The sequence below is a fragment of the Sebastes fasciatus genome, chromosome 23, assembly GCF_043250625.1.
Source record: "Sebastes fasciatus isolate fSebFas1 chromosome 23, fSebFas1.pri, whole genome shotgun sequence".
In the NCBI taxonomy this organism is placed as follows: Eukaryota; Metazoa; Chordata; class Actinopteri; order Perciformes; family Sebastidae; genus Sebastes; species Sebastes fasciatus.
The window spans coordinates 18,157,112-18,169,932 of NC_133817.1; the positions used below are offsets into that span (position 1 = coordinate 18,157,112).

A 12,821-nucleotide genomic window follows, 5' to 3' on the forward strand; every position below is an offset into this window, starting at 1 on the left:
GGCAAACCATTGAAGGAGAGATGAAGACGAGAGGATACAGCTGGAACAGCATTGAGAAGAAAGCAAACAACAGAGATGAGTGGAGATCCTTAGTCGTTGCCCTATGTGCCACCAGGCGCAACAAGGACTAAGTAAGGAAGTAATTGTAGATCAAATACAAACTATATGTGGCATATTGTACATTTGCTTCTGATAAAAACTTTATTACATTCATCAAATATATACATGCATAGAAGAGAACAGGACTCAAACCTCAAGAGATTTGACCTCTGCATTTAACCCATCCTAAGCAATGTAGGAGCAGCGAGGTCCGGTGTCTCGCTCAAGGACACTACGACATGCAGACAGCAGGAGCCGGGAATCAAACCGCCAACTTTGCGGTGATACGATGACCACCACTCTACCCACTTAACCCTCTTATCGCTATATATGGGTCAATATGCACTGAAACATTGCCTCTCATTGACGTCACCGACCCAAAGAATCCTTCAAAAGAAATGACATGTTAGAGCACAACAAATAATGCGGGAAGGGAAACTACAAATCTCAAAGTGAAATTGTAGATTCCTGAGAAAGGCAAATGAAACCTCCTCTCTGCAAACGCAGTAAACAAACATGATTGATGGAAGCGCATGACTCATATCTGAGGACAAAAAAGAAAAACACAAAACTCCCCTGTGAGGTTTGAAGCAGTACTTTTTTTTATTTATTAAGTGGTTGGTTTTAACATTCTTGTCACATCTGAAAAGGCTTCTCTAACTCTTCTCTAGAAGGTGAGCTTAATAACATATTACAGCTGATGAGGAAAGAAATGACGAGATTTTTTAAACAAAACAAAAAAAAAGCTTCTTGAGGTTTGATTCTCGTCTCGACATATTCCAACAAAAAACCTCCTTCACAAAGGAATGAGATACAGAAAACTCCTCGTGGAACGCAAACAGTATTAAACAGTGACGGAGTAGTCGGACATGTTCGAAGCAATATGGTCAACCACAACTATTATTAGAACTATTATTTATACCATCCGTGGAGGATGTACATATATACATGTTCTCCAGACCAGTAGCGTTTTCACTTATAAAAATAAAGTTTGGTCTTTTTTCCGTTTTGTCTGGTTTTTGTTCCATTTCATGGCTTTTTCTGTTTGAACATTAAGACATATATCTACATTTGGTCTTCCTCACATCACTCCTCCTCCCAACTCATGTGCCCAGTGTTTCAAAGACTACCTCGGGGTTCCTGTTGCTGTCATTAATAAACAAATGCAGCCCCCTTTTAAGTTTGAGTACAAAAGAAAAGTTCACAATTTGATTTTTTGTTTTGTTTTGTTAATGGAACATGAAGTTTAATGTAAACTTTTAAGCTTTCTTTTTTTCCCCGCGCCGTGTTGACAGCTCCCATGTTTTGGCCCGTTGTAAACCAGAATTAGCACCACAAACTGTAAATTCCCAGCTGGTGCCATTACACACACACAAAATAAATCCTTCCAGTTGATAGTTTATAATATGTAACGCGTTGTGGCTGTTACAGTAACACCTGTCTGCATCCAAACAAACATTTCTCCTTAATAATGCACGCAGTCCCATCTTTCCTGCTCACTGTAAATTAGATTTTCCCACATTAACGCGAGTGATTTACCGTGTAGGGGGTATTAATGGTATTAATTTGATAGTTTTGTAGCACACCTTAGAGTTAACAGTCAAACTGAGCTGTTATGTTAAAAATAATCCATATTTAGAAGAAAGTTAATGGGATTTAAACTATTAAGAAATTGTAAAAAATGCTATATCATAACTGTATTGTTTCAGATCATCATATTTAGTGCCATGTGTGGGATTTTTATTATTCTGTGAGTGAAAGTGTTACTCTTTTCCCTAAATGGTTGCCTCATTTCAGAGCATACCTCCCTCAGTTCACAAGCCTCCTGACCGTTCTCTTATAACCAGGATACCACTGGGACTAATAAGTCGGCTAATACATGGAGATAAAAACAGGGCACGGTCGAAGTAAAGGAAACAAACTTTACAAATGTTTTTTAACATGCAGTCAAACAAAAACAAAACCAGAACATAACACAATGGACTTCTGGAAAGAAGATTTTTTTTTTAAAGCACACGGAATTTTTAAGGAAAAACTGAAAAATACACTTCAGGGTTTCCTTTACTTCGACCATACCCTGTAATTAATAAACAATTCACTCCAGCTACCCTTGGTCACTACAAAGCACATATAACTAAATCAGACTATGGACTGCATGAAGAACATTACAGCTGTACTTTTGATCTGTTTGCTTCTCAGTAGCAACATTTACCTGAGAAGTTTAAGGTCATTTTAAACTCTCTAAAGGCCCTGACACACCAAGCCGACCGTCTGAGATTTGAGCGTCAGTGAGCGTCTGTCGGACTAGTTTTTGCGGTGTGTCCCGCACTGTCGGCTCTAGTCTGCCTGTGCCGGAGACTTTTACGGGCGATTCAGCGTGTTGAATCGTCGGTGTAGCTCGTCGGTGAGAGAAATCACTCTGATTGGCTGTTCAAATTAAACGAATCAGTACACGAGAAGAGAAACGGAAGTGACGAAAGCAAGCAAACGAGTAAAGTCAAGAGGAAAAACACACAAGGCTCTTCTCATTGTTCATCTTCATCTCATCTGATCATTCCAGATATTTTCACAGCGACATGAACATCTGGAATGAAGCCAAGTGGTGAGTGAGAGTGGTGTGAAAATGGTCGGCAGACGCCGCTTTGTTTCATGTACGTATCATAGCAACGGCTTGTATATCTGCCGTCCTCGGTCTTGAATGACAAATACAGACTACCGCTGCCTGCTGGTGTGCAGTTATTTCATCTCACGCAGGCGCACAACGTACGTGGTAGTCGGCCGTTGGCTGTAGACTTTGCGGTGTGTTCGAGGGCAGCTTTTTGGCCAAAACACAGGCGACGTGAGGCGACGTAACGGTCGGCCTCCGTCGCTGCTAGTTCTCTGATGTTGGCTTGGTGACTCTGGGTCTTATAGGTGGAAACACTGTGGGTACGGTTTCTCTGTTAGATAGCAGGACACGACTGTGCTCCACTCGTCCGTGGGAAAATGTCATGGAAATGTATTATTTGTTGATCCGTCGTAATGTTGAGCAAGTGGTGTTGAATAGATCAAATTGCTAACCCCCTAAAAACACTATATAAGGTGTGAATATACAGAAAAGTGGTAAAATGCTAACAGACAAGGACCCAAATCATGTTTTGTGTATCTGTGTGGGACTGTAAGTGTCCAATCAAATTCGGTTTTCTCAAAAGAAAGAAAGAAAAAAAAAATTATATTCCAGTCTGTTTTCTGTGGAGGTCTCGATCCAGTTGATTCCCTCGGCATCATTCACACACACACACACACACACACACACACACACACACACACACACACACACACACACACACACACACACACACACACACATACGCACACACACACACACACACACACACACGCACATACGCGCACACACACACACACACACACACACACACACACACACATCCACAGTCTACCTCCATCCTTTTGCTACCGAGAGCAAAGCAGTACAAACCAGCCACCTGCCTTTGGATCTATATACACACTGTTGTAAGTAAACACAGCTATACTGTATACAGTAGTAGTGAATCTTGTGTTCGCTACAGTCTCTCCGAGGATAGCAGCGCCACCGTCCAGCTAGCTGGCTGGCTTCATAATGAAACTATACAAAAACAAAAAAAAAAGAATGTCAGATTCCAACAATATATTTGGTTCTGAAGCAAAAAGGTGGAAATCCTTTGTACTTCTATCGCGCTCCTTTTGTTTGTTTTCCTTCATCTTGCGCTTTGTGCTCGTTCCATCCATCCGTTATTTTTCCCAAATTGAAAAGTTTTGATTCGCTTCTTCATTGTTAGCGGCTCGCTCGTCCGTTATCCCCGGCGGACTGTGAGAGAAGAAGAAGAAGAAGGGAGATGAGGAAAGTGGGGAACAAAAGGAAGAATGGAGAGAGTTAAGGGGAAAGATCAAGAGAGAAAAAAGAAGGGAAGAAAGAGGAAAAAAGAGCAACAATTAGACAAAGAGGAAGATTTCTAATGAGCGGAGTGATACACGGGGAAATAAGCGAGAGGGAGGAAACAGCTGGTGAACGAGCTTGGTGGTCAATTAAAACCTGCAGAATGATTTCTTATCTCTGCCCGAGGGAATGCTCTTCTGCACAAACATAAACACACACCTCTATTGTCACAGCTCACACACATAGATATTCACAAAGTACACACCACACAGCAGCTTCTCTTTGTGGTTTCTGAATACACAACAGCAGCAGCAGCAGCAGAGAGAAAACAAGACGGGAGGAAATCCAGTGCGACTCAGAGGGAAACAGAAAGCAAAATGAGAGGAGGACGAGCAGACGGCGATGAAGAGGAGGGTAAACCCTCTGTGTTCTTACAGTGTGTGTGTGTTTCACCAGACCAGGGATTTGGAGCGGGTGCTGACTCCTTTCCTCCTGCTGGCTGCCGCTACCGCCGCGTTACGATGACTTCGCTTGTGAGACTCCAGGTAGAGCTGGCGAGACAATTTAAAGGAAAGATCAGTGAATAAACTAATACAGCACACAGATACGTGATATTGAGGATAGTTTCATTACATGGAGTTAAACTACTAGTTTAGACATCTTTAATATATCAATATGCAGAATGCAGATAATGAGAAGGCCTGAATATCTCAGGTGTAAATACAGGATGTCATTATTTAGCTAACGTATTTTGATATGTGAGCAGCAATTACCAATTATATTGATTGGTGATTAATCAAGAGATTATTTTCTTCATTATTCAGTTCATTTTTGGGCCTTTACAGCATCAGAAAAAGAGGGAAAAATGTCCCTCTAAATTCCAAAGGCGTCTTTAAATGTCTTTTTTTCATCTGACCAACAGTCCAAAACCAGCGGGTGTTTAATTAACAATACATACAAAGCGGAGACAAACACCACAACCTCACAACTTTTTTTGTTTTTGCTTGAAAAATTACTTTTAAACAAGTCTTCAGTTATCAAAATAGTTGATTTTCTGTCGATCAACCTACGACATAATCGATTAATCGTGACCAGTTCTCAAAAAATTCAAAGCACTCTGATTCAAGTTAAATTACTTTCACTGTCAATTATTTTCTTGCCTAATCGATTAGTTGTCTGGTCTATAAAATATCAGAGAATGGTGAAAAATGTCGATCAGTGTTTCCCAAAGCCCAAGATGACATCCTCAAATGTCTTGTTTTGTCCACAAGTCAAAGATATTCAGTTTACTGTCATAGAAGAGTAAAGAAACCAGAAAATATTCACATTTAAGAAGCTGGAATCAGAGAATGACTCAGACCTATTAATCAATTATCAAAATAGTTGGCAATTAATTTAATAGCTTACAACTAATTGAGTAATCGTTGCAGCTCTACTTTACAACATCAGAAAAAAGTGAAAAATGACCCTCTGAAATTCCCCAGGCATCTTTAAATGTCGTGTTACATCTGACCAACAGTCCAAAACCTACAGATGTTTAATTTACAATATATATAAAGAAGAGACAAACAACAGATCCTCACATTTGTGGAGCTGGAAACTGAGAATTTTTTAAGTCCAAGTTAAAATCAAGACCCCAATGCTTCATATAGAATCTTTATGAGGGCCTACCACGTGGTGATAATCATTTTATTCACCACACTGTGTGCCCTGACAATGACCCGTTAGACTGGAATTGACGCAATGGATCATTCCACTACGGTGCTCTATTTTTGTTCTTTTTAAGTTTTGAGGTTCTTCCAAAGAGGAGAGATTTATGTCAGTATTTAAAAAGTCAGTACCTTCTTGGCAAAGGCCCGTCCACACTGGTCACAGGCGTGCAGGGAGAAGTTCTTGGTAACTCTGACTTCGGTGGAGGACGACGACCCCGTGCCGCAGCTCTCTGACTGGGCGTCGTGCCGTCGGGTGTGTGGCGTTTGGATGCTGGGTGAGGCGGTGGTGGTGGTGGTGGTGGAGGAGGAGGAGGAGGAGTTACGTAGGTGTGTCTGTTTTTCACTGCGGCGGGTCAGTGGGGGGCTGATGGGACGAGCCTGCTGTCTCTCCTGCTTGCGGGTGACGGGAGGGGACGGAATGAACGCTGGCGTTGAGACCTCCTGCTGTTTCCGAGTGACGGGTGCAGGAGGCGGGGCGGAGGAGGAGGAAGAGGAAGAAGCGGAGGAGGAAGCTGATGAGGTGGTTGGGGCAGCTTCTTGCTTGCGAGTGACAGGCGGTGAAGGAGAGGGGGACGGCGATGAAGAAGCGGGACGTCCGTTCACTTCCTCTTTGATGCCTGCGCTCGTCCTCTTGGTGGGGGTCGGGCTGCTGAGGACGACCTCGGCCAGCCTCTTCACCGCCCTGTTCTCCAGTTTGGGCATGATCTTGCCGAGGTATGAGGACGACTTCTTGTGGACCACGGTCACGTGACGCAGGACGTCGCGTTTGCGACGCGACTCGTAGCGACAGAGGGGGCAGCGGTAGAACTTGATGAAGATGTCGTTGCCGTCCGTGTGCAGCTCGATGTGCTTTGTTAAGTTCTGACGTGAGCTGAACTGCCGCTTGCACAGCTTGCAGAAGAGCTGCTTGAAGTCGAAACCCACCGACAGTTTGGTCGCTTTGGCGAGCACGCCCCCGCTGCACGTGTTGCCACCGCGCGAGGATGACGAAGGTAAGGACGGCGTCATCTTTGGGCTCGACGGGGCCTCCTCTTCCTTCACCTTCATGGCGTTGGGTGCCACAGGGACACCTTTAGCTGACCCAGTGCTGTCGCTAGGAGACGGGGCCGGACTGCTGTCAATATCCTCCTCCTCCTCGTCTTCATCGGAAGGATCTGCTACTTCCTCCTTCACTCGGACATTGTTGCTTGGGCCTAAGTTAGCGCTGCTACTGGTAGGAGTGGCTGTCGGAGTAGAGGGGGTTGCTGTGGTTGCAGTGGTTGCCGGGGTTGCCGGGGTTGCCGGGGTTGCCGTGGCTGCCGTGGTTGCCGTGGCTGCCGTGGTTGCAGACCGGTTACTTTTGGTGCTGTATATTTTGTGGACAATACGCATGTGTCTCTTCAACATGAGCTGAAATACACAGAAAAATCATTTGATACATCTTCAACATGATTATTCCAAATAATAAAGTACCACAAGATCAACTTGAGTGTAGCTTTTGAGACTTTTAAGACACCAAAAACTAGAAAAGCTTGAAGCTGCCGGTAGGACAACAAACAAACCTGAGAGCTGTAGTTCCTCTTGCAGAGCGTGCACCGAGCCGAGGCCGGGGCCGCCTGCGGAGAGGCCGGGGGAGGACTCTGAGGTTTGGGCTGGTTTTGGTTCGAAGGCGTTGTTTTAGAGTTCACGGGGGTGGTCTTGGAGTTGTTGCCCCGTGTCGGAGAGGCGCTGTTGCTCTTCCTGGGGGGCGTGACCTCCAGAGAGAAGGGCTGGCCGGGCCGCGAGGCGATGCTGGGCGTGATGGTGTCCCTCCGTAGGCCGCGATGCACCTCGTCGAAATGACGGCGTACGTTGGCTTTGGTGGCGAAGGTTTTGAGGCACACTGGGCAGGATTTTCCAGTAGGTGTGCTGAGAGTCTTTGGCCGCCCTTCAGCAACAACAACAAGAATTATTATTTCATAGGTTACCTTTGAAAACACCTCTATGGAGCTGATCCCAAGACTAAACCTCAGCGAAATATCTTTTCCCCCAGAAATGAATATTGAACACTTTAGAAATGTGCAGTCTTGATTTATTTATATGCTAAACAAAAATAATTATCTTCACTTGTACATGACCACAATTTGCAATACCTCCACATCCAATGTGCATGCACAAAACAAAGTACTGACAAATTTTGTTTTAGATTATTTCAGGCTGATTGTCTTGAAAAATCTACAATAACTATTCAGCTGAAGCAAGAAAAACCATCAGCATGACCATTACGTGTTGTGCCTAAATGTTAAAATACGTTTAATAAGTACTTAGTTACATTCCACCACTGGTATAAACCCTTACCTTTCACCATAGAGAGGAGGCTTGTGGGAACCGTACGAGTCTCTGTGAACTTTCGGAGCTCTTCCAGTTTGGTCTGGTGCATTTTGCGGCAGTGACGTCTGATGCTGCGGCGCGAGTTAAAGTCCTGACCGCACAGACAACAGGAGATTGTCACATCCTCCACCTGGATGGGAGAGAACAAAGAAGAGAGAGATTGACTGACTGTGTGGAAAATTAGATCATCATTCAGCACGCGAGAATGCAACACGCCTCAGCATTGACATTTATCTCTCAGTTAAAAGATGTACGTGCACTGACTTCCGTTGCACATTCACTCTGAGCACTTCCTGACGTGTTCAGTCACCTACCCCGCTGGTGGAGCCCTCGTCTTCAGGCGGCGGCTGCTCCTCTTTAGCCTCCTCCTCGGCCTCCCATCTCCTCGTTCCCGGATTGTGTCCCGGGCTGCCGTGGCTCTCTGGCTGGCTCGGCTGGTTGGTGTCCGCGCCCTCCACTGATTCTCCTTCCCATGCTACCGGACTCTCTCTGGCACTGTGAAGGACGTTGAGACAAACAGTCAGAGACAAGGGAAGGCTGGCAGTAGCCTAAAATCCTCTCTTAGGTGACAAGAAGTAAAGTCTATAGAGACCGCATGGCACAAACTGGATTTGTGTAGATGAAGCGTGTAGTTACAATACATTTTAATCCATCAGCAGACCACCTACCTGGCTATGGGCGATGGATATCTAGCCAGCTCCTCCTCTGTGGTGAGGTACTGGAACACGGCCTTGGAGGTGGTCTCAATGGGCTCCAATCGGACCACATAGTCTGGGTTTCTGGGATATATGGCGTCCAATAAATCCTTCATGGCTGCTTCACCCGATGAACCTAGAAATGATAAACAATCCAAACAATAAATAAACATTAGAGTAACTAGCAAAAATTAGGTTTAGTCCTAATTATCAGCAATATTATTTTGACTTTTTGTGCAAAACTACTATAAGAGTTCTTGACCGATACCAAGTTAACGCGATAATAACTCGTTAACACAAATTCATTTTATCGGCACTAATTTCTTTAACGCATTAACGCAGCTTGCGATTTTTAGAATGTAGCGGGCTCAACTTTAAAGCTAGATTGAAGATATCATGGTATCATATGAAGCTAGAAAACCTAAAGAATTCGTTGGTACCAACCATGTCACACTAGCTTGTCGCGAAGGAGGCTAAATAACGCTCCAAACTTACGGTAAGTTTTGGTGAGGAAAAACTATCATGGCCATTTTCAAAAGGGTCCCTTTACCTCTCAAGATATGTGAATGAAAATGGGTTCTATGGGTACCCACGAGTCTCCCCTTTACAGACAGGCAATATGTGATGTAGCTAATATTAGCAACATTAAGCTAATGTGTTTTTGCTGATGAAATATAACAGGTGTGAGCTTGCCACAGCATTGGCATTTTACAAACATTCAGCAAATTGCTCCTCTTCTTTTTAGCTGTTTGACAGTTTATACGGGAATGAAGAAAGCATATCTGAATGTGAAAAATGGTAACTTTAGCTTTGTGGAAGAGGACACAAGCTGGTTTTAGTTTCCCATTACTTCCTCTTGATGTTACTATGGAGCCACGTTTTACTGATAGCACCTTTTAAAAAGGTACATTTAGTCTTGATATTAGGCAGTTTTAGTAGGTAGGGGTGGGAATCACCAGAGGCCCCACGATACGATATTATCACGGTACGATAATATTGCGATTTTAAACATTTTGTGATATGCTGAGTATTGCTATAAGATATATTGTCATATATTGCGATATATTACCCTTTTTCAATTGCAATTCATGCAGTTTGTCAACATCTGTCTTATCTAATAAGATACAGTTTTCACTCTGTTCATCTCAGAGTTCTCATTCACATATCTGGAGGTCAGAGGTCAAGGGACCCCTTTGAAAATGGCTGTGCCAGTTTTTCCTTGCCAAAATTTAGCCAAACTTTGGAGCATTATTTAGCTGGTTGGTACCAATGGATTTCTTAGGTTTTGTAGTTTCATATGATACCAGTATCTTCACTCTGGTTTTAAGACTGAGCCTGTTACAGCCTTCAAAAGACAGAATAGCAAAATATCACGATACTATGCTGTATTGATATTTTCCCTCACCCCTGGGAGTAGATAATGAACCCAAAATGGTACGATTTTTTATTGGTGGAATGTCTGAACATTCATTTAGCTGTGAAATCATCATCTGACACACAGTTTGGCCTGATGGTTAGCAAAATCATCCCATTAACTCTTAAAAGCCAAAGTGTGTGCATCAGCAGCCCGTGTGTCTTCTCGAATAGTCTTTGAGCAAAAGACACTGAACCCCAACCTGCCTACTTCTTGTGGCAAATTGAGCATCACATAAAAAGACAACATCATCTCACCGGTGCCGGCCACCTCTTCTCTTCTGTTCTCTTCTGTGTTACCGAACACATTTAAAATGCCCACAAAGGCGGCAATATGTGAATGTGTTTTTTTGTGTGACTCCATTTATGTGCTGAGCAGATGAGGGCTACAAAACATTTTCTGTTTGTGCACTTTTGGTTTGGCACATACTCTTATCCCCACAGACAGTGCTTTCTTTTAGAGTGAATGCAATTATTTGTGCCTCTCTAAAGCCTCCTTTATGTGGATATTCCTCCTTTGGTAAATGTGCAAGTTTATTTCATGCCATTCTTTACAACAGCAGATAAAGACAGGATGGAAAGAGAGGAATTGAATTTTTAGGCACTTTAAAAACAGACCACAAATCATCTCCGGAGACTGTATAGGTCCACTGTCAGGGCTGGGTGGTGGAAAATTGAGTGTTTTCCAAGATAAAAAACATCTTGTTTATCCAGTAGACCACACAATTAATGCCCAGCGTCTCAATGGTGGAAAGCAGACACCAATTAAGTCATTTATCAAAATAACGATACAATACACTTTCAGCCACTGGTAATGGACTCCTGTGTTGATTGAGAAAAATTAAGCCGAGGAACAACTTGATTAAGACCACAAGAAAGAAGATTGTGATGAAACAACAACAATCATTACCGTGGATAAAACGGTGCAAAATATAATTGACCGTTTGTGTTGAGACTGATTTCTCCTTTAGGAGGAGAGGAGAGTTGAATTATAGCACTGAAATTACTTGAAGAGTGTCCTCGGCTTCATCGTTTCCCTGAGTCTCGCGCCACTTCTAAGCAGCAAAGCAATAGAGACGTGGACACATACTGTGGCTAATGAGAAGTAGATAAAACACAAATGCTGCCAGATCAAAGTCAATTTCCTTAGTGATATGAGAGAGCGAGGAGAGAGACGAAACTGATTGATGGATTGAACATGTTACATGTGAGTTTCTGTGTGCGAGGGAATGAAAGAGCACTGTGTGCAGACAGAGGAGATAAGAGGAGAATAATGAGTAGGAGACAGATGGCGTGGAAGAGAGAGAAGAAACCTTGGAGTGACTGAATATGAAAGTAAAATGTGGAGACGCCTAAGGAGATGTTAAAGTAATCAATGATTCTGTGCATAGCTTTGTGTGTGTGCTAACTAAACTAGGTGTGCATGGGACCTCAAGTCAGTTTGATCCCTGCCTTGTTCAGGGAGTCTCTATTTGCATTTGCATGTCCTCAGCACGCACTAAAGTTCTGGCCTTGGCTCTTGGAGACTGTGTTTCACCTATTCTGCCTATTGATTTTATAATCATTTTATCTTTTATGTTCTTTTGTGCTTCGATTTTTTTCAGAGAAGTTTATAAACGACTATGTGTAAGTATTCTAGATGTGTTGTGTGTGAGTGTCTGCATGCTGATGTGCGTCGTTTCACTAACCGTCGGGTTCAGGCAGCCGCGAGAGGCAGTAGTACTCTTTGTGTGTGATGAGGTTGGGCAGGCCTCTGAACAGACTGCGACATATTTTACACTCAAAGATGGTGTCCACCTCCCTCAGCAGCATTTGCTTCAGCTGGCTGGTGCCTGCGAGACAAAAGAAAAGCAGGAGGGAGAATTATAAGACATGTACATACAGAATACTGTACAATTAACTGCAAAGAAAACTAAATCAATTTATATTTCTAGTCTTGTAGTTGTTAGAAAGGAGTCTGCAATGTTGTATACTGGTGTCGCGCCAAGTTTCAGGCTGATAAATTACACTGCACCTTGTAAAAAACAAGGTTTGTTCCAATACACCGGAATGTTTAAAGAGGACCTATTATGCTTCTGTGCTTTTTCCCTTTCCTTAAGTGTGTTATACATTTTTGTGCATGTTAAAGGTCTGCAAAGTTACAAAGTCCACGCCAAAGGGAGTTACTCTCCCCCACAGAAACAATGCTCCCGAACTGCCTGAGAAACCTTGCTTGAAGTCCCGCCTTTTTTTCCGTAACGTGGTGATGTCACCAAGTAACAAATTTGCATAATAACTGCCTTGCGGCAAGTTTGGCCCTTAAACAAAGCTGGTTAGAGCGGAGCGGAGTCCGAAGAGTTTGGTTTGGTTGACCAATCCCTACAGAGTGGGCCAAAATAAGCATAATAGATCCGCTTTAAGTGGTAATATCTTGCTGAAACAGCTCAAATATGGAAAAAATAACTGTCTCATATCATCAACACTGCTGAGAAAACTGGAAAACAAGCGATGCTTCACCCACAAAATGATCATTTTGTATATCAATTACTCACCCAGTGTTACCTTGAATTCTTGAAACGTTGTTTTTCTCGCATGCCTCCACGATGAACGACAAAAATGGAGATAATTCTTGATGAATTGAAGTAAATGGGGCCGCGT

The 12,821-nt window shown here is 43.2% G+C and overlaps 1 protein-coding gene across 7 annotated transcripts in view; it reads right to left on the reverse strand.

The window, feature by feature from the left end:
- Window positions 1-678: 678 nt before the first annotated feature.
- The window catches only part of znf800b (zinc finger protein 800b), a 42,935-nt gene continuing 30,792 nt past the window's right edge, over window positions 679-12,821 (reverse strand). For 4 of the 7 annotated variants that reach the window (XM_074626225.1, XM_074626223.1, XM_074626224.1 and 1 more), the window contains exons 5-12: window positions 11,873-12,016; window positions 8,745-8,907; window positions 8,391-8,571; window positions 8,044-8,206; window positions 7,269-7,633; window positions 5,857-7,116; window positions 4,474-4,566; window positions 679-3,946 (exon numbers count right to left, since the gene is read on the reverse strand). In XM_074626225.1, the coding sequence (XP_074482326.1) occupies window positions 3,914-3,946; window positions 4,474-4,566; window positions 5,857-7,116; window positions 7,269-7,633; window positions 8,044-8,206; window positions 8,391-8,571; window positions 8,745-8,907; window positions 11,873-12,016 (2,402 nt within the window). In that variant the 3' untranslated portion in view covers window positions 679-3,913. Of the gene's footprint in view, window positions 3,947-4,450; window positions 4,567-5,856; window positions 7,117-7,268; window positions 7,634-8,043; window positions 8,207-8,390; window positions 8,572-8,744; window positions 8,908-11,872; window positions 12,017-12,821 lie in introns of all 7 variants that reach the window. The other 3 variants (XM_074626228.1, XM_074626229.1, XR_012592754.1) reach the window with 2 other exon arrangements.